General features: G+C 38.1%; 3 protein-coding genes across 5 annotated transcripts; 2 read left to right on the forward strand and 1 right to left on the reverse strand.

Annotated features, from left to right (window-relative positions):
• The first annotated feature begins 498 nt into the window (after positions 1 to 498).
• Positions 499 to 5,895, forward strand: dnajb13 (DnaJ heat shock protein family (Hsp40) member B13). Of its 3 annotated transcripts, XM_028030847.1 has the most exons (8): positions 541 to 745; positions 840 to 943; positions 1,233 to 1,394; positions 1,482 to 1,630; positions 2,294 to 2,407; positions 4,980 to 5,093; positions 5,289 to 5,365; positions 5,553 to 5,895. In XM_028030847.1, exons 1-8 carry the CDS (start codon positions 678 to 680, stop codon positions 5,716 to 5,718), a joined length of 954 nt encoding a protein of 317 aa, XP_027886648.1. In that variant the 5' UTR covers positions 541 to 677; the 3' UTR covers positions 5,719 to 5,895. The 3 variants fall into 3 exon arrangements, with proteins under 3 accessions (XP_027886650.1, XP_027886649.1, XP_027886648.1); XM_028030848.1 differs by lacking the exons at positions 5,289 to 5,365; positions 5,553 to 5,895 and adding an exon at positions 4,880 to 4,898 and having other exon boundaries at positions 509 to 745; XM_028030849.1 differs by lacking the exons at positions 4,980 to 5,093; positions 5,289 to 5,365; positions 5,553 to 5,895 and having other exon boundaries at positions 499 to 745; positions 1,482 to 1,656.
• Positions 5,491 to 14,651, reverse strand: LOC114153259 (uncharacterized). The gene is made up of 15 exons (XM_028031657.1): positions 14,524 to 14,651; positions 14,287 to 14,418; positions 14,063 to 14,196; positions 13,773 to 13,980; positions 13,493 to 13,690; positions 13,316 to 13,417; positions 13,037 to 13,217; positions 12,648 to 12,759; positions 8,252 to 8,380; positions 7,826 to 8,035; positions 7,520 to 7,736; positions 7,249 to 7,446; positions 7,071 to 7,172; positions 6,818 to 6,998; positions 5,491 to 5,970 (listed from the first exon to the last, which is right to left on the reverse strand). The coding sequence occupies exons 3-15, from the start codon at positions 14,186 to 14,188 to the stop codon at positions 5,856 to 5,858; spliced, it is 2,079 nt and encodes a 692-aa protein (XP_027887458.1). The 5' UTR covers positions 14,189 to 14,196; positions 14,287 to 14,418; positions 14,524 to 14,651; the 3' UTR covers positions 5,491 to 5,855.
• Positions 14,652 to 19,420: 4,769 nt separating this feature from the next.
• ppme1 (protein phosphatase methylesterase 1) lies at positions 19,421 to 26,788 on the forward strand. Its single transcript, XM_028032168.1, has 14 exons — positions 19,421 to 19,718; positions 21,066 to 21,159; positions 21,753 to 21,845; positions 21,950 to 22,007; positions 22,599 to 22,650; positions 22,938 to 23,092; positions 23,208 to 23,298; positions 23,601 to 23,666; positions 23,768 to 23,891; positions 23,965 to 24,094; positions 24,220 to 24,264; positions 24,343 to 24,407; positions 24,526 to 24,593; positions 26,413 to 26,788. The coding sequence occupies exons 1-14, from the start codon at positions 19,633 to 19,635 to the stop codon at positions 26,414 to 26,416; spliced, it is 1,131 nt and encodes a 376-aa protein (XP_027887969.1). The 5' UTR covers positions 19,421 to 19,632; the 3' UTR covers positions 26,417 to 26,788.
• The last annotated feature ends 291 nt before the right edge of the window (positions 26,789 to 27,079 follow it).

Consider the following 27,079-nt stretch of genomic DNA (forward strand, 5'->3'; position numbering starts at 1 on the left):
GAAGTCTTGCTGAACAGTGAACAGTCTGCTGCAACCATATTCTCATCAGCTACGATCAGCCTCCCTGTTTCCGCTGCAGAAAATAATCAGAATCCCCACAGCATAATGCTGCCACCACCATGCTTCACCATGACTGGGGTCAGTCAATGGTTGGTTTTCTTCTACACGTAGAGCTTTGCATGTTTGATGAAGTGAGTACGAACAAAAATAAGCACGCCATTTCAATAGCTTTGGCGTCACAACGTAGGATAATTTGTAAGACTGACGCAACAAATTGCTAAAAAATAAAGCAATACTAAATAAAATACAAATTAGCATGTTATTTGAAGGTTATATCATAGCAACATAAGTAAGAAATACGAAGTGACCTGCTGTGTCTCAAGAATTAATGTATCAATAGTTGCACTGGTAATAATATTAGTAATTTATTACAGGTCTCGAAAAATAAAAAGTGTGCCTTTGACCTTTCTAAGTTTGTTTTTTTTTAACAAATTTTTATCTGCTATTCAGGCGCCATATAATGTCTTCAAACCTCGCGAGAGCATTCTAGACTTCCCTCACCATGGCAACCGACATCAACACGCACCAGGCTGCTTCGTCTTAGTCGATTTTTCAACGCGAGTTGAAGTTTTGTATTTTCTCAGGCAGCTAGCGAGCTGCAAGTGTTTAACCTCACCATGAACCGTGATTACTACGAGACTCTTGAGCTAAACAGAAACGCAACCGATGCGGATATCAAAAAGGCGTAAGTTCCACTTACTTTTTTTTTTTTTTTTTTTAAATCAGGCTGTTTGTGAAAACGTTACCGTTTTTTTATTATTATTATTATATTTACGTAGATACCGACGTCTTGCGTTGAAGTTTCATCCGTGTAAAAACAAAGAACTTGGAAGTAAGGTGATATTCCACGAGCTGGGTGAAGCCTACGATGTTCTCAGTGACCGTGAGTTTGCTCTGAGTCCACACTGAATGCTGCTGCTGCTTACAAACTGCTCCCACAATGCCTTGCGAAATTATTTACATCCATGAGATGTTGATTTAGTGTGCTAAATGCAAATATATGCAACACTTTTCAGACTCTTATTTGTAAATGCTAATAAGAAATACATTTATGATTTTCCTTCCTCGTCACTACGTTGTTGGTCTATCACAGAAAATCCGTCAAAAAAAAAAATCACATTAAAGTTTATAGTTGTAAATTGACAACATTTTACAAATCTATTCCTTTTCAGCAAGAAAAAAGGCAACCTATGACAAATTCGGTGACGAGGGACTCAAAGGTGGTATCCCTGTAGAGTTTACCAGTGGTGGAACTTGGTCCTCCAAATATACCTACCATGGCAATCCTGACAAAACGTTCAGACAGTTCTTTGGAGGTGACAACCCATTTGCAGGTGAGAAAAGTGCATTCAAAAGCCATATTGTACCTTTTATTTTTAATTCAAAGCTGCTGAATTTATTGCGTGTTGTCTTTCCTGCAGATTTTCACACCATAGAATCAGCTCTTCAGTTCAGCTCCCTGGTGGTAGGAGTCGAGAAAACACAAGATTCTCCAATAGAAAGAGATCTCCCTTTGTCCCTGGATGATCTCTTCCACGGATGCATAAAGAAGATTAAGATTTCTCGCAGGGTAGATGCTACTAACATATTAGAGAGGTGTTTTTTTCCCCCCTCCTCTGCCCAGTGCTCTTCCTACGTTAAATCATTCATATGTCCATTAAATGGAGTGCTTCTGGAGTGCTGTGATTCTTGAAGTGGTACAAGTCACAACATAGACGTTAATCTAACAATATGTCAAAACAGAAAAAAATACTGGATTACCATGTACAGGTACAGCACTGGTCAGAAGTTTGCATACGTTCGTCTTCAGCATGTCTTCTGATGATGTGTTTTTCAGGTTGATCCTATAATACGACACAAGTTTCAGTTGATTAAAAAAAACTATTTGATGAACAAGTTTGGGCTTATTGTGGATTTTCTTTAATCCACACAAGTTTTGAATTATTGTCCGCACTGTTTCCATGGGGTTTAAGGACTAGGCCTGTCCAGAAGACGTTAGCTTCCTGTATTGACTCCCCAGTTTCAGTGTATGTTTAAGATCCTCATCGTGCTTGTGTGCAATCTTCAAACATCAGGGTTTTTGATGGTTGTCCTCCTTCATTATTGCATCATCTCTGAGCTATGGTAAAAATTTTCAGACCAATAGGCCAAAAACTTGCGTCCTCCTATAGATACGATGGCTTTCTTATTATTGAAAAGTGGGGTTTTCTACATTTTGTCGTGTGTGTTGCAGGTTATGAATGAGGACGAACAAACTTCCAGTATCAAGGAAAAGATTCTGACTATCGAAGTAAAACCTGGATGGACGGAAGGCACCAGAATCGTTTTCACCAAAGAGGGAGATCAGGTATACTCTATCTCAAAGGTGTCAAACTCATTTTCGTTTTGGGCCAAATCATGATCATGAATGCTCTTCAAGGGCGGGTTGTGCCAGAATGTATTGATAAAACCAGTTCACAAACTGTTAAAATAGCAATGAATTCTTAAAATTAAATATTATTGAACATCTTTTCAGTCCCTCCAGAATTTTGTGATACTTTTTTGTGATTTTTTGCAATAAAAATCAAAGTGTTTGAGGTACTAATTTGGAAATATTTGTGATATTTGTGCATATTTATGACGGTAAATGCGACTTTTTACCACTCGCTGTATAGATCATGGACTATAACCTGACATTAATTAAGGCTGAGCCAGCTGTCTAGTGCCAGTAAGTAAGTTTTTGGCAATTTTTGAGAAAAGTATTCAATAAACTTCCAATTTTTAGTGCAGAAAAGTGCAGGGATTTGTTGATTTTGCACGAATTTCCACAATAATTCTCAAGAAAATGGAGGGACTGATTGATATTATTTGGCAGTACACAGATAAAAACTGCACGGATTTGATTGAAAACATAATATTTAAGCACATTTAGTGTTTAGTCTAGAATCTAGAGGGCCACATAAAAAGCTACGGCGGGCCGGATGTGGCTCACGAGCCTTGGGTTTGACACATTGTGCTATTCTGCACAGGGGCGCCCAAAGGGGGGGAAGGTTATGACACTACTAAGGGCCCCTGACCAACAAGGGGCCCTCCACAATTTATTTATTTTTTTTTTTTCATAGAAATAAACTAAAAAAAATTGGGGCCAATTTCAGGTCCTGGACAGGACAGGTATTTTCGAAGATTGTTTTTAGCAGTAAAAATATAATGTTCCCCCTCCCAGACTAAAAAACACATCCATATTTGCCCTGAGCCCCCCTGGATCTGCATGAAATGGTTCGTTCCTGCTTGGAGCTTGATGGTGACGGTGTTCAGCAGCAGACAGTGGAAAACACAAACTACTTTGGCTGTTACTATGCTGCTAAGAAAAATAATTAAGTCAGGTTTTCAAAAAAAAATAAAGAGAGGGAGAGACAAAAAGGCAAGAGTGTCAATTTATAACCAAGTTTTTCTCCAAGACAGGTGGGTAGACTGCGTGAGATTATTAACCATTTAGCATAGTTAGCTTAGCTACAGACTGCTGTGTGCGTCCATTTCAGTAGCATCTAATGAATTAAGGGGAAAAAAACCAAGATATTCATATATTTAACTTGTCACTGTACTTTTTACCACTTAACAGATAAGTCAGTCAGCAGCAACTCTAACCCACGTCCCTCCTGACCTGCCCTCTCCTGAGGGAAATTAAAGCTGCAGTATGTAACTTTTATTAAAAAAAATAAAAAAATTTCACATATTTGTTAAAACCGTCATTATGTTGTGACAGTATGGTATGAGAGATAATCTGTGAAAAATGTATTTCCTCTGCTTTCTCAAAGTGCTAGAAACAACCAGTCAGTGGCAGGAGAGTTTTAGTGCTGTCAATCACAATCTCATGTGGTGCTGCTCATCCTCCTGCCCTTCGCTTTGTGCTATGCTGCAGCTAGCATAGCCTGTTGTAAATGCTCAGTCTAGTTAACATAGCTACCAGTGACGGCAGATAAATGATGTTCCTGTAATGATTTGTTGTTTTTCCAATATTAGCACATTTAGTGAATGAAGTTGATTGACCGCCCTAAGACCCTCCTCCTAGTTCTGATTGGTTGTTTTGGTCGGAACGTTGCATTACTTTAGCCAGTAATAGCAGCTCAAGGAGCAGGTGGAGGAGATTGATTGTTTTCGCAGATTATCTGTCTCATAACAAACTGTCCTGACATGGTGACAGCTTTAACAAATATGGAGAAAACATATTTTTTATTAAAGTTATATACTGCAGCTTGAATAAAATGCAACTACATAGCATTTTTTGAGAAGTCTGGATTGCTTTATGTGTGTTTTGCATGTTGCCTATGACTGTTGCTCATTGGGAGAGACATTTCAGTAAACTAAAACTAATAGAAAAAATTTAAGCAACCTACTTGCATACTGAGTGTTGGATGTAAAATTCATGAGCAGTAAATATTGTGCTACTTATCAGTATTGGACCAAAGTAAGCAAGGCTTTAAAATTGTGATGCTTTTGATAGATCAGATAGACTCAAAAAATTGTGACAGCAGCTGCGCAGGGGGGGCCAATTAAATTTTTTGTCATGGGGCCCAAGATTCCTGGCAGTGCCCCTGATTCTGCACACTGTTTTCATACAGTGTGCAATTTTTTTATATCTATATATTATACAGAATTTCTTGGCATATATGTTGAGTGTTATAACAGGTATGGTTTATTGAAAATAATTTTTAGGATTTTACTTATACACATTGTCATGTTTTACCATATAAGAACAAGCTGTTGTGCTTTAACTCTATTTATGTTTTTTGTATTTTTGTGCTATTTGGACAAAATAATTTCCCTCTGGGGATGAATAAAGTAATCTTGAATCTTGAAAGGTCAGATTTGAGGAAATTCAAACTCATTCAGGCGTCGTCCTTTTAGACCAGGTTAGTCATCCTGTTGTGTTTTATCTGCAGGGACCAAACTGCATCCCTGCAGACATTGTGTTCATAGTGCGGGAGAAGCCTCATCATTCGTTTACAAGACAGCTCAGTGACCTCATCTTCAAGGCCAAGATCTCTCTGGAGATGGTGGGTCATGTCTGTGTTTTATTGTCTGCCATAATTGTGTCCTTTTCTTCCAAGTTTTTCTTTCCTTCCTACAAATATGAAAATATCTGTCAGAAAATTCAGTTTTTTTATTTGTCTATTAAGGATTTGGTGACGTAGTGCGATAATCAGAAGAAGCTCTACAGCTGCAAACTTAACATATTCCCCTCTCAACAGGCCCTGACTGGCTTCTCTGTGAATGTGGAGACACTAGATGGCAAGCTGCTCACCATTCCTGTCAATGACATTGTGCAGTAAGTGCTTTCTCATGGAAAGGCCTACCGAACGGCATTCATTTATTCTTCTGGATTTTGCAGAAGCTTCCTATTAGAGGTCAAAGATCAACAACAAACACACATGGTGTCAAAAATACAGCCACTCTGCGTCAAGTGTATGTTTTAATATCAGCACCACTTTCTTTTTTTCCCCATGATGAACCAGCCAGTCGTACAAAAAAGTGCTGAGTGGAGAGGGAATGCCGCTGCCGCAGGATCCGACCCAGAGAGGAAGCCTCATCCTCACCTTTGACATTGAATTCCCAGAAAAGCTCTGCGCTGAAAGCAAGCATCTGATCAAACAAGCTCTAAATCTGAAATATTCACACTAGTTTAGCTAAATGTGTGGCACTCCCAAAAACTTTAAAAAAGGTTTACTGCATTAGGTATGAACCGAAGTGTGCACTGAAAGAAAGCTAAATGGAAGGCAGCTGTTTTCCAGTAGCAGCCTTCAGGTAAGCTTCAGTGGTTATAATAAAGCTGTTCGGCTGTGATTCGCTGCCATCAAAGCTCGCTTCAGCTGCTCGTATGTGACAAACATCACCACGTTCCAGGAGCCCAGCCGTAAGAACGATGGCATGAAGCTAAATCGGGAGAAAACAGAAAAACATTGTTTTTTATCAGCCTTTTGTTACAGCCACCAAGAGCCAAAAACACCACAACACAGTGAATCAGTCAGCTGATAAACATTTATAAAATAGATCACAAATTCTGTATCTGGTACAACCATCTATATGTTTTGTAGATCCAGAGCCCCATAAAGTCAATTAAACTGTCACCTTGGATTGCAAACCAAATATTTGTAGTCATAACAGCGCAAGCCCCACCCACAAACTTCACATCTTATTGGGACAGAGTTCAATAAATGATCAAATACTTAAACCATTACTTAAATATCCCATTTAATTAGTTTATATTGAAATAAAGTTGATAAGGTGTGTAAAGTAATCAAATGTATTTAATATCTTTATATGAGCCACAGGGATAATTTAAATTATTTCACACAGTACTGAAAATAAAATAACATTTTATAGATAATTGAACAAGTTTAATAAAGAATATTAACATTAATAAAATCAAAATTTTAAGTATTGGGTTAGACAATTATTATGTAATTAAAAAATATACACACATGTAAACAGTTATTAAACAACTGACAACTGATTAGAATAATATTTAGATTTTTAAGTAAAACGGTAAGTACATTCAATAAAAATAAATATATAATTCATATATATATTTATAAACTTATAAATATATATATTGTTATTCAATAAAAAATACATAAATATTTTTATTCAATGTATTGGCAGTTTTATTTAAATTACTTAAAAATCTAAATATTCTAATTCTGCTTGTGGTACTTTTGACCCCTGATATTCTCCTTCTTGTGGTAAATCTTTCAGAAAAGTCTCTACAGTCTTGCCTTACCCCTTATAAAAGGCAAGCAGACCTTCTTTGGCCATCATGGCAGCAGCACAGTTGAGGACGCTGCTGTACTGGCCGAGAACGGAGTTCATGTATCTGGTTTTGACCACATCCACTGGGGAAGCGATCACAGTTGTGCATAACCCGGCACCAAAGGCTGATACGAAGTGGCAAGGCAGGTTGTCTGTGGAGGACAGGAAGCTACAGTTCCAGATTCACACCCGTGTTTCACATTGGACCAAAGCCACTACTTTACCAGACAGGGGAGTGGAGGTGAGGAGGAAATCCTTAATGAAGTCATATGTCACCAGCTCTGTGCAGTTAACGATGGCATTGCGGGCAATGTTGGGTCCTGTGCCTGAGTGCACACACACGTATTTGTCAAAAAAATTAAACGGCAGTAATTAAGACACCATCTCTTAGGCGCAAGTAACCTTTCCAGAGACCACGGATGCCTTCCTCCTTAGCAATGGTCTTATAAGCATCAATGGTGCCACAGTAGCGCCTTGCGCACTCATTAGACCTGGCCTGTGCCTGAAAACGGACTTTCACCACATCTGTGGGCTGAGCCAGAGCCACAGCCATTCCTCCTGTGGTACATCCCGCAAGCAGACGACTGCCGATGCTGACGTCTGAAAATTTGATATCAATTTTGACTCGTGCAGGCCATCTTAAGTTAAAATATTTTGAGTCACAGAAACTTACGATCAGATCCTTTAGTGTAGAACTGTTTAACAGAGTCATAGAGACCAATGCGGACAGAGGCGAAGCTCATCTGTCTTTGGAGCCCTGCAACCAGCCCGCTGTAAAGACTCAAAGGCCCCTCTGTGCGCACCATGGTGATGATGGTACCAAACACACCCCGATATTTTACTGCAGGAACTTTCCCCCTTGCTTCAGAGATGCTGGTCTCTCCTTGGACCTGTGTAGGTAGTGAAAGAAATCACACTAGCTAACCAATAAGGAACAAAGTAAGGCGTTTAAGCTTAAAGATGCAGAACGTTAACATACTTGCAGCCGCACTTTGGCAGTATCCAGTGGAAATGTGAGCAGGTCAGCAATGCAGGCTGCAGTTCCTGCACCCACAAACTTAACAGCTGCTGTTGGAGGCACATCCACTGGCTGAAATCCAACCATTTTTTTTATTATTCTCTTTGGATTAAAACTAAAATTCAATGGCAACGTTTGTATATGGACCGGACAATTATCTGATCCAAAAATCTGAAATAAAACAGACTTTCCATTAGTAAATCTATTCCACACTGCCAAGCAGAATAACGTTTTTTGTACTTAATGAATCTCCATGGCATGCTTGATCCTTAATTTTCTAGTGATAAGTGATGCATCTTTCTGATTTAAGTAACAAGTTAACTTGTAAACTCTTACTTTTCATCTATCCATGTGTTAAACGAAACGGATGGAACGCTTTATTCTTACCTTTACTGGAACAGTCAGTGCGACAGAAACACAGAAGATCAGGATTCTCTGAAGGTGTCTCTTTGGCTGAACGTTGTTCCAGCTATAAACCAGCTTCCTTGTTTTTCCATAGAAGATCTTGCAGAAATGATGTCAATTAAAATCATACTCTGAGTCCTGACAGAGCAAGCATAAGTCTGAGAGCAGGGCAACAGTTTGACAAAATAAAAAAGCTGCAAAAATAGAAAAATATTTCAAACAAAAAAAAAATAAATCAAATATTACTTTTGTATGGGATTTGTTAAGATTAAGATGGGTCTTTAGGTGGCACTGTCTGAATGGATCTGAAGCAGTGAGTGGGGAAAAGTGCAGCAGGGCGGAGAGAAACAGACAGAGCGAGCGTGTCTTTAAATACTGCTGTGATGCTGTTACATAATGGTGCAGCACGTGTTTTCTGTGGTATCTCATAGGAACAATGTTTGCTGATCAATCAGACAGAAGAGGCTGACCAACGTCGTCTAAGTCTATTTGTATATGAATGTAGACTTTAGAGCAGGTTTGTCTCCTGTCTTTATTACTAATTTAATTTCCACGTAAAATTGTAACATTATCAGCAACAAGCAAACAAGGCTCTTCATTATATTTTTTATAAAATAAAGTAACAACAAATCAAAATTATTACTTCTTTCTTTTTTATATACAATTTGTTTAAGTCAGCCGTTTAGTGGTGGGAGTGTTGTGTATTATTAAGTAAACGCTGAGTCATGCTGAACATACAAAAACACAGAGAGCGCCAGATTGGAGCCATATGTCTCGACCCATAATCATCTAGCCACCAGTTTCAGTCAAAAACCTTTTCCAGTGTTTTTTTTTTTCTTTCTGCTTTGTCCAGTGATTAACTACCACCCGGTCATTAATCTTAATTAAATTTGCAGTTGTTATAGATATCCAAGGAAATTTTCCACATTTTGTCCCATTACAACCTCAATCTTTAGCAGTCTTTTCTGGGATTTTATGTGGCAGGTAATCAAAGCTATTACATAATGAGAAGGAAGATTAAACATGGTTTTAATTCTTTTTAATTGATTTAAAAAAAAGATAAAACTGTTGTGTGCATATGTATTCACCTCCAAGCAGTCAACACTTAGTAGAACCAAACTTTATTGAAATTATCGCTGCAAATCTTTTTTGCGTTATGTCTCCACTAGTTTTGCACATAGAGGCAAAAATTCTTCTTTTTTGCAATATTACTCAAGCTCAGTCTGATTGGAAGGATATTCTGTGAATGGCAATTTTCAAGTTTTTCCACAAATCCTCAATGTATTTATGTCTGAACGTTGATTAAGACATCCTAACACCTCAGTGAGCTAATCCATTCAATTGTAGTTCTGGCTTCATATTTAAGATATTTATAATTTACCCACGTGGCCCTTGTGACACCCAGCATGTGAATCTTGTCTCTTTGACTCCATATTTAAAATCCACTGCCACAAGTACTGGAGTGAAATTGGACAGCAGCCTGGAGTTGGACACACAAGTCAAATCCGTGGTAAAAACAAGTTTTTTTCTCAGTGTGACAAATTTCCAAAATCAAGACAACTTTGTCTTGGGACGATTTTTTTTTTACCCCATGCCTTGACTTTTGTAGTGCGCTATATTTCAGGGTCAAACCAACTCCCCTCCGTGACCTCCCGCTTGTTCAAAAACAGTCGCACAGACAAGAACACGTCACTCCTGATGTCGCTGCTCTGTACTGGCTTTCTGGGTGACAAGTGATTTCAAAATTCTTTTGTTGGCTTTTAAATATCCTAATGGTTTCGATCCACGCTATCTCTTGGACTTGCTTCACCCGTACTCTCCTTTGCAGTCTCTAAAGTCAGCTGACCAGCTGCTGACCGTTCCAAGACGAGGCTAAAGCGAAGTTATAGAACATATTTATAATAATTCAGGTTGCCAAAGTATGCAAGCCTGCCTTAAATGTCTTTTCTATGGTGTTTGACGCAACATTAGTTGTTTCTTCTTCTGTATGATGTATGTATAATGCTTCTGTCTAGCATTGTTTTATGTATCTACTTTTCTTTTTGCTTACTTTTCAGATGCACTTTTGTGAACCATTTTTTGTTTTTAAATGTGCTTTATAAATAAATGGATTGGGTTGGATAAGGTCAAAGTGCTGCAAGAAGATGAACCTTTCTCTCTCAAGTCTTTTGCAGCTTCTTACAGGTTTTCTTCCAGCATTTCCCATCAGCCCTGAGCTTTGCCGTCACTCTGGAACGTACATCACGAATCTGAAAATCACGTTTTTTCTTTACTTCACAATTATGCTCTACTTGTTCTCTCACATAGAATGCTAAAAAAAAAAAAAAAAGCTATGAAGAAAGTTTCCATATGACAAACCAAAGAATTCAAATGTTAATTTGCAAATATATCTAAGTCTAAAGATATTTGCAAGTTTGCCGTTGTAGTTACTTTTTTTAAGTGATATTTGTTTGAACTGCACTGTCTGTCCGCACCGCTAGCGGTCATTAGACAATTATAGACGAAGCATACATGTGATATCTGAGGATTGTGAAGTGCGGCGTTATTACCCAGGGCTTGGGTACATGTTGTCCTACATGTATCGCTGTAAGATGGCGCTGTCCCACTACGTATCTCACTCACCCAGCTGTGAAAATAGATCATGCTGCAGTTCTTCAACGTAGCCAATACCAAACCCTTTCCTGATCAGGCTGCATGCCTTTTTATGGACAGTTGATATTTTTGGGGGGCAGTTTGAAATTGCTAAATAATTTGTAACTTCAGAAACTTTAGATTTGTCACATATTACTGGATCCAATAGTTAGTATTAACTGCGGAGACGCAGGCTTACTATTATCATGTAGCATTTTATTTAACAGTGCAATTCTTTTCTCATCTCTAGTTTAATGACAAAGTGCAAAACTAATAGAGCTAAAATATAATTCTGTTTCAGACAAACTTTTACTTGATATTTTTAGTTCTGAGTTGTGAAAAATTAATTTCATGACCCATTGACCAGCAATAAATCATAGAATAGAATAGATAGCATTTATTGTCATTGAACAGAATTCAACGAAATTTCCATTGCAGCTCCCGTGCAAAAGGTCAAATATATACAGTATAAATAAGCAAACACACAATAATAATAATAACAATATATACAACTAAATTAACTAAAGGCACTCAACCACACCAAAGAAGTAGCAGCAGGTCCAATTATGGCAAAGTACAGATAATGTGACAGTGCAAAGTGCAGAACAATATGGCTGTGTGGGGGTGGGGGATATGTATGTGTGACTGCGAGGTTATGATATGTGTGGGAGGGGGGGACGGCAGGGAGTAATGGCTCTGACGGCTGTGGGGAAGAAACTGTTTCTCAGTCTATTTGTTGTAGTCCGTATATTCCTGTACCGCTTGCCTGATGGCAGCGGCACAAACAGTCTGTGGCCCGGGTGGCTGGAATCCATCGCTATGGATCCAGCTCTCTTCTTGACCCGGTCTGTGTAAATGGAGTCCAGGTCTGGGAGGGGGCATCCCACAATGCCTTGTGCTGTTCTCACCACCCGTGTCAGTTGTTTCCTCTCCAGTGCTGTGCAGCTACCATACCACACAGTCATGTTGAGGCAGAGGATGCTCTCGATCATCGCCCTGTAAAAGTTCACGAGCAGCCGTGAGGAAAGTCCAGCCCGTCTCAGTTTCCTGAGGAAGAAGAGCCTTTGTTGTGCTTTCTTCACCAGGTGGGAGGTGTTTGTATTCCAGGAGAGGTCAGACGTGATGTGGTGTGGAGGCCCAGGAACTTGATGTTGTCCACACATTCCACCACTTCTCCATCTATGAGAACACATTCAACTAAACGTGAATGTGTTTACAGTCAGCGATCTACTCCTAGCCATACACCCAAAGCAACAGCAACATTTTGGCAATATTGACAAAGGAGGTAACATAAAAGTGAAATGGTCAATGTTCTTGTGGAAAAATTTCTAAATATCAATTCTCATGCAACAGTGCTGTCGACGTGACTGGAAAGTTCATCACTGTAAACATAAAAAATCCCATCATCAGACATCCCGTTGAGCAAAATTCAGTTATACTGATACGTAATGGAAGCTCTGGTCATATCAATCCTGATGAATGCGTTGTGCTGTAATCTGTGAATCCTCCTGGTCTTGCAGGAATGTTCCTGATTCTTTTGTCACCCACGTCTTTATTGGCAGGTGGTGAAGTACAGTACCTGTCCTCAAAGGCCAGACCACCACCTAACTCAACAGTTAGGGCCTTTTCCCAACACTTCTTCATTTCCAGCTGTGTTGCACACTTTTTCCTCACGGCATCACACCACTTGTCATGACTTTTGCTTCTTCGCATTCTTGAAATAGAAGTCCCTGACAAGCTTCAATCAAAACGGTGACTCCCAGTACTGCTGTGCTCTGGTCATACTCCTTTTAATTTGTTCATATGTCACAAACATGACAATGTTCCAAGATCCAAGACGCAGAAAAGAAGGCATGAATCTAGAAGAAGCAGAAGACGGGAATTTAAGGAAATGTACCTGGCATGTTATGTTATTTTTACACTCCAAAAACTACTGAGGTATTTCTTTAACCCATAGCCAGGGTTGTTAGAGCAGAATAAAATTACACCCAGTTTATTAAGTTAGAGAAGAGAGCAAGTTTACTTTTAATAACATCAGACCCAACCACGACAATGATGCTAAATTTCTCCACATTTGGTTGGTTTTTCACCCAGCAGTTCTTAAAATACAGTTTTAATTTTCTTTTTAGCTCTTACCCTTTATAGAAGGCTGCAGGTCCTTCGTTTCTCAGCATCGTCAGAGCGCAGTTGATGGCGCTGGTGTACTGTCCATTTCCTGAGTTCATGAACCGTGTTTTAACCACATCTACTGGAGACGCTACTACAGTTGTGCAGAAGCCAGCACCAAAGGCAGCTGTGAAGTGGCAGGGCAGGTTGTCTGAGGGAGAACAGAACATAAGTTGCTTCCTGTGACAAGGATTTGTGTGTTAGGATTTTTCAAATGATGGCAGTCAGTTGATTGATTCTTTCACTCACCTGTCATTAGGTCATACTTCAAAATGAGTTCTTTGATCATGTCGTAGGTGACCAGTTCTGCACAGTTTACAATGGCATTCCTGGTGATGTTTGGCATGCAACCTAGAAGAAAGAATATTGTTCACATCTGGTGTTTTTTTATGTGTGGAAGTAACTTATTGAGTGAAAAAGCAATACCTCTCCAAAGTCCCCGAACTCCTTCGTCTCTGGCAATTGTCTTGTAGGCGTCCAGGGTGCTGTTGTATCTCCTCTCCCCATCAGCCACTCGCACCTGGGCTTGGAAACGCACCTTCACCACATCTGTTGGTTGTGCAAAAGCCACAGCCATGGCTCCTGTGGTGCAGCCTGCCATGAGTCGGGTAACAATCCCAGCACCTGAGCAGCAAGAATGTTAGGACCTGCTAATATGAAACAAACTGCATTGTTCTTTCACTTTTTTAAAACACATAAAACTCACTCTCTGTGCCTCGAGTGTAGAATTGCTTCATGGAGTCATAAAGGCCGATTCGAACAGATGCGAAGCTCATCTGCCTCTGGAGACCGGCTACCAGTCCGTTGTAAAGACTCCTGGCTCCTTCTGTGCGCACCATGGTTTTGATGGTTCCGAACACACCCCGGTACTTCAGCACACCGGATCCTTCAACCTTTTGAGACTCGCCCTGGATCTGGGTACATTGTGGCGTTTATGAATCTTTCGCAGCACATAAATAAAACATCTAGAATCGTAACTATTTGAGGTGTATCTACCTGTAGTCTGACTTTGGCCGTATCCAGAGGAAAGGTGATGAGGTCAGCAATGCAGGCTGCCGTGCCTGCTCCAAAGAACTTAATGCCCGCAGAGGGCACCAAGTCGGTCGGTTTCACTGTAACCATTTTTATTTCTGGAATTGGTACAAAAACAGACACCTTTGCTCTTAAAGATGTGTTCCTTCAATTGCAACTTTAGACATGAGTTAAGTGGTTGTGCTTACCTTTACAAAATGATGCAGAGAAGTTTCAAGTTTACTCAAGAATGTGACACGGCTTTGGGAAGGGTTCTGTCGTTGAAAAGCTTTTGGCCATAAACTTTCTCAGAAGTGAGCCAGCCAGCATACCACTGCTCACTAAAACAGGCAAGTAATCATCAGTTTGAGCATCTCAAGCCATTTAGACAAAATTTAACATTCTGTTATACCGATTAAAAGCATCAATTAGCATATGACATTTACCTTGAAGATTTTAATCCAATTAAAAGAAAAATGATAAGTTCCTCAATATCCTTAGTCCAGTACTTCCTGCTGGATGCTTACTGTTTCTCTGAGGACGGAGAGGACCCCTGAATTTATAGGCACCTTTTTCACATGACCTGTTAGCAGCCCGACAAGTTTTCCACACCTGTTTTTTGACTATCATGTGTACCAGTCTGTGACACAGCAGGATATCTGAGCTCTTGTTGATCTGATTCCACACGTGTCTCTATAAAGGACTGGCACTGATGTGCACTCACTGACATTTACACCATTTTCATAACATTTTTCTGAACTTAATTTAACTCTTTTTTTTTATAATAACAATGTGATGCATGTGTAAAATTGAACCTTTATATCCAGGGCTTGTTGTTTACAGTAAATTTCCACATTAACTGTAAACATTCCAGCTTGTATTACAGGACAGACGTCAGAGAGTGTTCCCTGTTTTTCCATTGGATAACTCGCACAGCCTATCAAGCTCAGAGGCGTGTACTAAACGTTTTAATGAGGCATACGCTCTATGATGACGTTGGTGCCCAACAAGAAAATTCTGATCCATTTCAGAAGATCTTGGAATTTCACCAACCGTCCAATGAGGACAAAGTTACGAAACCGCCCGACGTTAATGAACAGCTTTACTTCTGCCTCAGCCAATCCTAAAAAGGGACCGCTGTGGGTGGATGCCACATCTGAGTGCAATCACTTCGACGTCCCATCCAGGCTTGTTAACTGCAGCCAACAAATAGTCAGGATGCAGAATGGAACGTGCTAAAAGAGGGGAGATACTTGGGAGGCGAAGGGTTAGAATAGACACACAATAGCTTGTGTGTTTGTCGCTTTCCACAGCAGCTGCTGGGTCTTGATGAGCTTATGTAAGCGCAGACAACTGTGCCCCCACAAATATTTGATGATTCAATTGCTGTTACATGAGGCAGCATTATTCTGATCCCTCGAAATGCAAGTGTTTCATCTCATTATATATAATATTGCAGCTTTAAAGCACTTTGAAAAGCTATTCATACTCCTAGAACTTTTTCGATTTTTTTCATTTTATAATATTAAACTTTAATGTATTTTCTTGGGATTTATGTGACAGTCAATCTTTGTGTAAGTTAGCCCCACAGATGATATTAATTTTGATGTCAACTGGACAACATCCCTAAACATACAGCCAGAGGTGCAATGCAATAGTTTCGATCACAGGGTATTAACCTGTTGGAATGGCCCAGTCAAAGTCTAGATCTAATTTCAACCGTTCAGATTCTTATTTATAAAATGATTTTTTTTTATTAATTATACTCCTTTTACTTTAAAATTAGGCTCTGATTTGTTTTAGTTTATCACAGAAATCTGACGTGTCAGGATGCAATCTTAAGATGTCTTTTTGCAGAGCAACCATCTTCTAAATATGGCATGCCTGAAATGCCAAATACAGGACACATAAAAAAAAATCTGTCATGTCAAAATGTTCCATAGGTTGTTTATTTGTTTGCCAGATGGGAGGACGTCATATACCATGAGATGAGCTTCTCAAAATCCTTCAGTTTTATTTTGTAAACAAGTCTGTTGACAATAAAGTCACCCTTTATGACAATAAAGTCACTGTTTACCGAATAATATATTTACTGTTTTTGAACCATAAAGGTTAGTTACTTAATGATGCATAAGATTAAGGGGAAAGTTATCTCTGCACACGTTCAATAGGGTTTCAGGACACAAAGAACCCAGACAGCATTGTGATGTCCCAGTTCATTCAACATCCTGTGTGAAGAAATGTTGAGGAGGGACAGAGATCTACTTTCCTCGCTCACACTTTCTCGAGAACACGGTTTGGGTAACCTTTGAGCACACAGTCTGGCCAGTAAACACCTCACTAGTCCGGCTTCAACCAGCCTGAAGCTCCGCCCGTCACTTCCCTCCCTTGCAGCCTCATGAAACGAGACTAAGCATTCAGACTCCTGGCACTCTGAATGCCACAAACATGATTCGCTTCTGAGAAAGAGATCATTTCCATTGCTCTATAAATAAAGATCATAACACTGCTCCTCTAATAGGATAACTGCGTCACTTAAAGGTTAGTGGGACACAGGGCCTTGGCAGGGAGAACTTTATTTTTTCATCCACACACCCGTTTGAATGTGAACCTTGCCCTAATTGTTTTGGTTGTCATTTGACGGAGTAGAATGCATCATCTTTCTGATCGTTAGAAATCTAAACCATTCCAACTCTTCATTAGTTCTTTAGTACCAATTCATTTTCAATAAAAGCGTTTGTGACATAAGGTGTTTCGAATCATGGATGAAGAGCTGTTTTACTGACACAGCAGATGGACCTACGTACCAGGAATGACTCAGCAGTTTGTTCATTGTTTTTGATGAGTTAGGATGGTGGCTTTTGCTTTACAACGTTCTTATTCGAGGAGCAGGAAAGCTGATCTAAGCTGATAAACTGGCTAAATATTTTGCGATATTGAGTTGCTTCAAGAAACAAAGAGCACAGTAAACGTATCTAGAGTTATTATCATGACATTTAACAATTAAATACTGTTGCTGTAATTTAGATGTAATTTAAAAAAACATTTTTTTAACAACACCCCACCACAATCATGACTAAATCCTACCTGATTTTCATAAATCATTGTATCAATAAATGTATTTTTGTTTACAAAAAGCTAGTATTTTAACTGGAGTGTGAACGTTTCTGACAACCACGCCGCATAGTTTTTAAATATTAAATGGGGGATCAGTAACATCAAAATACTGAGTATGCGTCATCACTCAGCAGGAGACCATGAAGAGTGAACTATTTGCACACCTGAAAGGTTCTGCCTTCCCTTTGAGTAAGTGAAGCTCGTAAATACAAAGCAGGTCACTGCGAGTTTGCATGCAGACTTTTTAATTCCATTCTAAACTTTACCTGGAGCCAACGGGGACACGCCAGGAGAAAAGTGATCTCTTTAGGCAGTTTCTGTCAGTCTTTTTTCACAGATTTTTGGAATATTGCAACAGTTTAGAAACAGATTTTTCTGAGTCACTTTGCTTCTCCTTCCAGTGATATTGATGAGAGTCTCCAGTGCAGAAACTTGTTTACCAATGGCTTGTTTCCATTATGCAACCCTGAACCTTCTCCCACAGAACTCAATTACCCCAACCCTCAATATTCCCTGGGCTGTGATGTGTTGCCGTCAATCCGAGACAGAATAAATAAATTTTAAAATGTGTTGACTGCATAACTTTGATAAAGTTACTCCAAATTAAGTCCAAATTTGTAACTTTAACAAGTTTTGAATGTTTTGTAGATGCAAGCTTTACTTACATCCACAGTAAAACAGATTGTCAAATAATTGGAAAAACAGTCTGATGTTATTTATCCAGTCATAATTTCCGATTTTATCAGTCTTTGGTAAATAAAGAAAAACCACGTTGCTGTTCTGGGATAGCAACGTGGTACCAGGAGAATATGTATGAAGTTGGAACAAGATCTAAATAAGTCAGAAAGACCACATGAATGAATCTTTTGAACACAACAAAACCATGATTTTGTACTAAATATGTAAATAATGACTTTCAGCTCACAGATCTTGATGTCTGCAAAACGTTTTGCTTGTGTTGTTTATATTTCAGAATCTTTGTGTCTAAAAACGTGGATAGGGTTTGTACATTTTCCATTCAGACTAAACAAAAATGTCTGTCATTTGCTACACATAGGCAATTTCTTGTGCAAAACATAAGCTATGACATTATTTTTAATCTAAATTAATTTAAAAGTTTTCATTTCATTTACTGCAGTACGAGTTTTCCTTCACAATCTTACCATTATCACCGCACTTTTAAAACCCTCAGTCTGTTATATTTGATCAACGTATCTCTATTTTGCCTTAAAAACACAGTTGCATGTTGAACTAAACAATAATCAAAACAAAAAATCTACACCATAGCCCACAAAGTGTTTTCTATAAAACGGAGCTGAAGTTGATTGCCGGAATATTATACCGCCATCTTGTGTTCAAAGTTGGAAAGATATGTCGAATAATTCTCAAAATACTACAAAGTGCCTTACTAAAAAAGTATTAATACCCCTCAAACTGCTCATATATATATATAATTTATATACCAATATATAAAAATATATAATTTTTATAGACCAATACAAATAATTGTGGAAAACAGCTGATCTCTGCTTTTGAATATTTTTTTTCCTAATAAAAAATCCAAGAAGCCTTTGTCGTAAAGCCACATTTTACTAACTAATAGACACTGTGTTGTTCTGAATAATTTTTTCTGTCACCACTGTGGTTTTCTATATTAAAGCGTGTAATTAAAGAACACATGAGCAGCACCTGTGTTAGTTTTAACAAAAAAAAGTTTTATCTGCTTTCTACTCATAGCAGCTCATCCATGCAAGTAAAGGATACAGTGTCTAATTTTAAAGCTCTGTTATATACATATAAAAATGAATAAAATCTAATTTAACACTGTGTGTGATTTTAAGTGTTATTAGAGGATCTACTGTATATCAAACATGCCGGCCCATAGACTAAAAATGTGGATAAGGTTTTTAGTCTACTTTGTCACTTTGCATTGACAAAGTGAACATCTTTGTCAATGCAGCCATTAGAATGTATCTCTTAAGGACCCACTGATGGTTTATAACAACTTTTCAGTAAAAACAAAAACTAAATAAATAAATTGAAATGCAATATTACATACTTAGCTAATCATTATTTCTGATGATTACACACAAAAAAAACTAATTCCCAGATTGTCTTCTGCTATATACATATATATTGTAGAATTATTATTATTTTATTTTATTTTATGTATTTTTATTTTTATTTTTATTTTATGACCGGTAGGGGGCAGTAAAACTTCCACCAGCTTATTCTCTTATGACGGTGGGAAAGAAAACAAAGAAGACGAAGAAACGCACTGAGAAGAAGAGGGCTAGCTGGTTGCTAATTTAAACAGCGCAACTCATGTAATGTGTCATTAAAGTCGGTGTTCCTGTCAGAAAAACATCATATGCGGCTAAAGAAGAGGAAGACCATCACAAACATTTCCTGACACAAGCCAACTCTTTGCTGACTCCATGGAGAAGCAGTTGCATTTGAACCTGCTAGCATCCAGACCCCCTATGGCAGGTGGTTTCCAGTCCGGGTCCAAGATGAAAATGGGGTGAGCCAGCTAGCTTATTACATCGGATTTCGCGCTGTTTAAATGTCCTGTTTAAGTTTAGCTACTATCAAACTGACCCGGTTGCGTCTCCACACCCGAAAGTTGGACCTAGCTCGTAGCGTTAGCCAGGCTAAGTTCACCGCGGCTCTAGTTTGTTGTGAAACACGATTCGTTCGGGTCATTTATTGTTTTCTTCATTCATAAATCTATTGTAGGTGACAGGATCTGTTGGTAAAACGGTAAATCAGAACCATAACAGGGTGTGTTGAGGTTTATATCTGCATGTAGGTGACACTTCGCTGCCTACATGCCTAGCTGCAGTGTTTGCGCCTCCCTCAGCCCACAGGCTCACTGCACCAGTTTGGATCTGTCACCCTGTAAACATTTAAACACCTTCTGTTTTTCCCGGGTTTCTTTTTGAAAGGAGGAAATTTGATTTAATGCTAAACATGAATGGATTGTAAAATACGTATTGTATTTCTAGGCTTTTTCATAGCCCGTCTATTGTTCATAATTAGGTCATCTATCCACGCGTTTGTTCATAATCAGTTTTTCTTCATTTCCTTATTGCTCCATCTGTTTTTAATTTGTCCTGTCATCTATTCACCCAGTTGTTGTCAGTTTATTCATCCACAATTCACTCATGCTACATATTTTTGTAGATCTATCTAACATTGTTTGTTATCCATTTGTTTAATCACCAGTCTGTTTATTAAATAATCTGTGTATGTATTCATCTATCCTTCCTCTTTAGTCTGAAGAAATTGTCTATGAGTCACATGATTTTTTTGACACTTTAATTTATAAATTAACATTTTAAGTTAAATTTTATTTGTGAGTAGATTATGCATTATGTATGCATGTATTTTTGGCTGAATAAACTTTAACACTTGTTTGAAATTTTGTAGATTGTAGTTTGGCTGTTTTATTTACTTTTTTTTAATTATTGGTTTTCTTCTTCTTAACTAAAGTTCAGACTGTTGAATGTGTTTCTTTGGATATTTATGTCCAACTGTAATGTTTCCATATCATTGTCACAATTGCATTTCTTCTGTCTTTCAAACATCACTTTTTTTACCTCCATATTTATGCACATTTTGTTGTGTTTTTTACGCTATGCTTAGTTTTAGAACATTTATGTTCCTCATTTTGTCGTTGTTTTCATTGCCTCTTGTTCATAAAGCATGTTCTTTATGCTTTATCGTTCATAAAGCATGTTCTATTGTTAGCTTCGTTCATCTTGTAGTGTCTTATCTTCTATCTTAATGCTTTACCAGTTTGGCTACATTATCCGTGTATGCCAAATGAAGGTTTCTTTTAAAATGTGTTTGTTTCTCTCTTACACAGACCTGGACGAAAGAGAGATTTCACCCCCTTGCTCTGGAGTCAGTACTTTGAAACCATAGAAGATGTTGAAGTGGAGAATGAAAACGGCAAAGATATATCCTTATGTAAACCCTGATTCATCCTTTACATTGCCGAACAGAGAAACATGACAGTTGTCTTGACACCACTGCATTTGGCCATTTTGGTGATGTCATGTCTGTATTCAGCTGCTCCAGCATGAAACCCTTTTCCATAAGACACCCTGCATGCTGCTTGAGCTAGTCTGAAGGGAACAGAAAGTTTAGAGTGATATGTGTGTTTACTCTCCAGAAAGTTGCTGAATAATTCTGCACACTTTGCACCACAGCATGCTGAGTTTCCGTTGTTCCTAATTGCTTCCACGTTGCTGTGGTCCCGCTAGTAGCTGACTGTGGAATATCTTATTTTCATGAACTAACTCATGAAAATAAGTTAGTTATTTTCATGAAAATAACTAACTCACTGAGCTCCTTACAGGGACGCTTTTTGTTTTGTTTTTTTTCCTCACAAATGTTTGTAGAGGGAGGCATTGCTGAGGATGAGCAGACAGCTGTGGAAGTGCTTCCTGTTTTCTCACAGCAAAGTAACTGCATGGCTGTTCTTGTTTTGTTTTTTGTTTGTTTAATCACTTGCACAGCGTTTGTTTTTATGTCCTTGACCACCCAGAACATTTTCAGACTTTACTGCAGCGGCTCCAGCGGTCCTGTGCTGCTGCTGCTCCATGGAGGCGGCCATTCTGCGCTGTCCTGGGCCGTGTTTACTGTGAGTTTGATTAACACTGCTGCCGTTATAGACTGTCTTAAATACCTAAATACAGAATAGCATGGTGGGCAAACGATGAGACATTGTTACATGTGTTCTTATAGGCCGTCATATGCAGCAGGATCAACTGCAGGGTGGTTGCCATGGACCTTCGAGCTCATGGTTTGTTACACTGATTATGGAAAACATTCTATAGAAATGTCCTTTTAAACATAAATGTGTCAAATGTGTAAAATAAGCCTTACCTTTAGCTTGTTTTACACCCTAAGTAATTCATAACAGTGTGGAGAAATCAATACAGCAACACATTTCCTGTGTAAAAAGGGGAAAAAAGGTACTATTCTGATCACAGGAGCAGCTTTTACTAGCACTAATGTCTCTGTTCTTATGATCAGGAAGTTTCTTGTGGATTTAGTTGAGTTTAAAATGCCTCCTCATTATCTAAGCTGCTACAGAATATGTCAGTGTTGGTTTTTTTCTTTCTTAGAGAGTTCAGTTATTTCATTAGCTGTTGGGATCTGATGTTTTAAAAAAATGTGGAAACCGAAACATATTTTTTTGCCTAGAAATGACTGGAAAATAATAGAGAACAAAACATACTGTGCTTGTCATTCAATAGTTTTATTTTCAATGATTTCTTTATAATGAGCTGTTCTTGTTTTGGTGGCATAATTGTCCATTTTTGACTAGGTTTGCATTTTTAGTCATTGCAAGTCTTACCACTCTGCAACCTGTTTCTGTCACTCTTTGCAGGAGACACTAAAGTAAAAACTCCAGAGGATCTCTCTGCAGACACCATGGCAAAGTAAGTTTTTTTAAGAAGTGTGTTGAGCGGAGAAAAGTTTCCTGTTTGCATCAGTTGCTTAAAACCGCCGAGGATCCAAGCAGATATAAGGTTCCAGCCATTAATCATAACAACCAGTACAGGACATGCAGTCAGTGAAATTCAAAGGTGTTTTAAAGTTTAAATTGATCATTTAGAGTTGATCAATCTTAACTATTTGATTTCTTTCCATATTTTCTTAATGGCATAATAGTTTTCTCTACATCTCTGAATAATCCTAATGTTTAGTTCTTCTCTTTTCTTTAAAGGGATGTTGGTAAAGTGGTGGAGGCATTGTACGGAGAGAACCCCCCTGAGATCATGATGATCGGACACAGTATGGGTGGAGCCATCGCCGTTCACACAGCCAGTGCTAACCTCGTCCCATCGCTGCTGGGTCTCTGTGTCATCGACGTCGTAGAAGGTAAACTATTGCTTTTAACAACTTGGCTTTTACTGATTTGTCCATTTTAATACACCTTATTGTTATTAGCAGATAGAAAACGGGGGTATAAATAAAATATATTCTTTTCCATTAGGTACAGCAATGGACGCTCTGAACAGTATGCAGAATTTCCTCAGAAGTCGGCCAAAGACATTTAAGTCTCTGGAGAATGCCATAGAGTGGAGGTAAGTCACAAGCACTAGGATTTAAACTATAATCTCCTCTGTTTTATTGTTTTGAGTTGTAAGAAGTTGCGGCCTACTTCAAGGTAAGGGAGGTGTGTAAGAGCATGTCCATGACCTCATGCTGACTTTGGAAGTGTCACGGATTCCACTGAGAGTCCGAGGATTTTGGAGGAAAATCTGAGACATTTTTACAAAATAAAGCTGAAGCAGAACTTGATCCTGCGACCCAAAACATTCCATTAAATTCACAAAGAATCCTCTTTAGAAAAACTCCCTAAAGTTAGTTATTTGTTTGTTTTCAGCGTGAAGAGCGGTCAGATTAGAAACATCGAATCTGCTCGAGTTTCTATGGGAGGCCAAGTGAAAAAGTATGGACTGAGCTGTTTTTTTTCTTCTTTTTTTAACACATTCAGTACTTCATAAATTTCTGTAACGGGTATTTGACTTCTCTCTATTTTTACTTGCGCAGATGTGAGGAGTCTGCCAGCAATCCAAGTGTTTCTAATAGCATCGGCGAGGGCATCATAGAGGAAGAGGAAGAAGAAGGAGCAGAAGAATTGAACAAAAAACGAATGAAGGAGGACGACCAAGAGGTTCAGTCTCTTCTTGGTGATTTTTCTGTTTTATGCAACCATTGTTTTGTTAAAAATAATTTCTCCCCTCCAGGTTAAAAAGGAAAGCTTCTACACCTGGCGAGTGGAGCTGTCAAAGACGGAAAAATATTGGGATGGTTGGTTCAGAGGTCTGTCAGCCCTTTTTCTCAGCTGTTCTGTGCCAAAACTGCTGCTTCTTGCAGGTTTGTTCTCCTTTTATTACATTTTTATCTTTTATATAATTTAGTTTCAGGGTATTTTGCCTCTTTAAAAGCAAGTTATGTGATTAATCTAAGAGATGTTTCTATTGATTTGTCTGTTTTTACAGGAGTGGACCGGCTTGACAAAGATCTCACTATTGGACAGATGCAAGGTAAAAAGAGGCTTGCGGATTTTATTGTAACTGTATTGTTGGTTGAGTTTGGCTAAAATAAAACATGTCTGTCCACAGGGAAGTTTCAGATGCAGGTCCTCCCTCAGTGTGGCCATGCTGTTCATGAGGACGCACCTGAGAAAGTAAGCGTTTACCTGTTTAATGATTTCTGAAATATACAAGGCTTATTTGTGTGTTTGTTCTGTTTAACCAGTTCAGGCTGTTTCATTCAAATTCACATTATTTGTTCGTTTTTGTCAGGTAGCAGATGCTCTAGCAACATTTATGGTCCGACACAAATTCACTGAGTTTAAAGAAGGATTTCTGTGGTAAGTCAACTTTGTTTTTTTGTTATTTTTCAATTATTAAATCCAGGATTGATTATTCTATTAATTTTTTTTCAAGCAGCCAAACAAACATTTTCCTTTTAAGGCATGAATTATATGTATAATATGTCCCCTTTTGCATGATGAAAATATGTAAAATGAAATTATGTGTTTACTATTAAAAGAACCTAAATATTCAGAATAACTATGACAAGACTGATGTGATAACAGACTTTGTTACGGCCAGTTTTGCAAGATAACAAGTTTCCAAAAATCAAAAAAGCAGGAGGTTTTCGACTCACTCAAAAATAAAAATCACCTGCGGAGAGTTTTCTGGTTTCAAAATGTGAGCTTTCTTTACTTATAAAAGTAACCGAAATATTCTCCGAGTTGACTTACAAAAAAATGTAAATATAAACTTTAATTGGTGGTAGAAAAAGAGTTTCACTCCTTAACCAAACAATCAGATCAATCACAGCAGGAGGCTGACTGACAAGGAGGGTCTAAGCAAAACAAATAAATAAACAAGTAACAATAGATCTACCATTCACATAACTTTAGATCCCTAACCCTAACATTAATACATTAGCAAAACATAAATTAATCTAATTCTTAATAAGCTCCAACAGACTTATAATTTTAAAAGTAACTAGTATTAGTTATTTGCTACAGTTTGATCCTTTTGTAGATATGTTTATATTCTCTGCCCACTTAAATTTGATTTTAAAAAGAGCAAAGTTAATGTCGGCTTTTTAAGGCAGCTAATCAGGAAAACATGCTGGAAAAACGTCAGAAAACTTCTGGAACCTCACAGAAAATGCAGCAGCTTTAAAAACAACTTTTTCTGTTCTGGCTCATCAGCAGCTCCTCGTTCAGCCTCCTAAGCTTCCCTTGTGTGCTCTGCTACTGACATAAAGCGTCCAAAGCTGCTGTTTTCATCCTGTAGGCCTCGTTCGTCGGCTTTTGACAGCTTTGAAAAACGTTTATAACCCGGCTCATTAGAGACTCGGGCGCCTTGTTTGGTTTAAAATCCTGCTGCAGATTTAAAGCCACACAGTCTCATACAGATGCAGAATGCAGGAATTAGAATCACAGCAATTTGAACAGATGAAATCATCAAGGATGTTTATATGCTGGCTGAATGTTTATTGTAGCCAACTTTATTGATGACCTCAACGAATCGTAGTTCTGACTTATTGGCCCTCATTGGACCTTTGAAGAAATTCATCAGTGGACCGTGGAGAACAGAGGCTACTCTTGCTGAGGCAAAAACAAAGCCATGCAGAGGACAAAGTGAGGCCCTGGGGCCTCTTCTCTCCCTCTGAATGGTTTTGTTCGGCCCTCCAATCACAAAATCAAGACTGGAGCAAATCTAAGCACAGTTACACCAGACGGACTTCGTTTTGAAGGAGAATTTAAGACGTAAAAAATGCATCTTTTGTGAATATTTTATTTTGTGGAAAACTGCAAGCACCAGCACCTCCCTCTGCTGCAGTAAAAATTCAAACTACATTGTCGGTTTGAAATCTTGCATATTTAGAGTAATGTTGAACAGATTTTTTAAAAGTGTCTCAAGAAATGACAGTCAATAATACATCTATAGTGACAGTTCGGCCTTGACCACAGATTTTGTGGACTGAGGTGTTTTTGCTAGATTTTCTGTACAGAGCAACTTTGATTCTGAGAAAAAGCTGAGGCTCCTACCTCAATTGCTTTTGTTTGAAATGTAAAAATAGACAATGGTAAATGTTTTACAGTATCTGAGCTTTACTGTAAATATGTGTATAATGTCTTATTTTTTTTAACTGTCTTTTTTTTCCAGCTAACTTCCTGTCTTGATTAAGCCAGCAGGCGTAGAAGAAATGTTTCAAGATTCATTGCAGTCATTGTGGAACTTGAAAGCTATTTAAGAAAAATATTACATTATTATTATTATTGTTGTTGTTGTTTTGCTGCTTTTGTTCTGTAGATATTTTTGCCTTTCAGCTTTGCCTTGTTTTCTTTTAAACACTATTTGATTATTTTTCTTTGTACTCCCATTTTTTCTATTCTCTGAAATGTAAAGCTCTTGTTTTAGTGTTTTTATTTTGAGTGACTGCATCATTAATTCACTGTTAATGTTTGTCTCTGAAGTGTTAGTTTGAACTATAATGGCAATGATTAAAAATGGATGCAATAAAAATATGTTCAACACTTTATTGGATGTGCTTAATGAAAATAAAATCAGTGTAGCCATGTTGAGGTCTGTCTAAAAATGTTTACATTTTTAAGTTAATGTTGAAGAATTTGGTAAGTAGTAATTGCAGTTTTAATTTGACAATTTAAAAGTACACTTAAAACAAGGGTTGATAACTTTCTGTTTAGTTTCATATCTTGGATCTCTAATGTACTTCTAATGACTTTATCATTCATTATTTTCAAACAGCCAAAATTATTAAAAGTAAATTATTGTTTAATTAGGACTTGCATGTTTGTAAACTTCAGTGCAG

Source organism: Xiphophorus couchianus, chromosome 11, assembly GCF_001444195.1.
Source record: "Xiphophorus couchianus chromosome 11, X_couchianus-1.0, whole genome shotgun sequence".
In the NCBI taxonomy this organism is placed as follows: domain Eukaryota; kingdom Metazoa; phylum Chordata; class Actinopteri; order Cyprinodontiformes; family Poeciliidae; genus Xiphophorus; species Xiphophorus couchianus.

Excerpts from the sequence above, each read along its gene's own strand:
- dnajb13 (XM_028030847.1), top strand. The coding sequence starts at position 678 with ATGAACCGTGATTACTACGAGACTCTTGAGCTAAACAGAAACGCAACC. Across the intron at positions 1,631-2,293 it reads AGATTAAGATTTCTCGCAGG|GTTATGAATGAGGACGAACA; the intron begins GTAGATGCTACT and ends TGTGTGTTGCAG. Across the intron at positions 2,408-4,979 it reads TCACCAAAGAGGGAGATCAG|GGACCAAACTGCATCCCTGC; the intron begins GTATACTCTATC and ends TTTTATCTGCAG.
- LOC114153259 (XM_028031657.1), bottom strand. The coding sequence starts at position 14,188 with ATGGTTACAGTGAAACCGACCGACTTGGTGCCCTCTGCGGGCATTAAG. Across the intron at positions 13,418-13,492 it reads AGTTCGGGGACTTTGGAGAG|GTTGCATGCCAAACATCACC; the intron begins GTATTGCTTTTT and ends TCTTTCTTCTAG. Across the intron at positions 8,036-8,251 it reads CACTGACTGTTCCAGTAAAG|ATTTTTGGATCAGATAATTG; the intron begins GTAAGAATAAAG and ends GTTTTATTTCAG.
- ppme1 (XM_028032168.1), top strand. The coding sequence starts at position 19,633 with ATGGAGAAGCAGTTGCATTTGAACCTGCTAGCATCCAGACCCCCTATG. Across the intron at positions 22,008-22,598 it reads CATGGACCTTCGAGCTCATG|GAGACACTAAAGTAAAAACT; the intron begins GTTTGTTACACT and ends CACTCTTTGCAG. Across the intron at positions 24,095-24,219 it reads AAAACTGCTGCTTCTTGCAG|GAGTGGACCGGCTTGACAAA; the intron begins GTTTGTTCTCCT and ends CTGTTTTTACAG.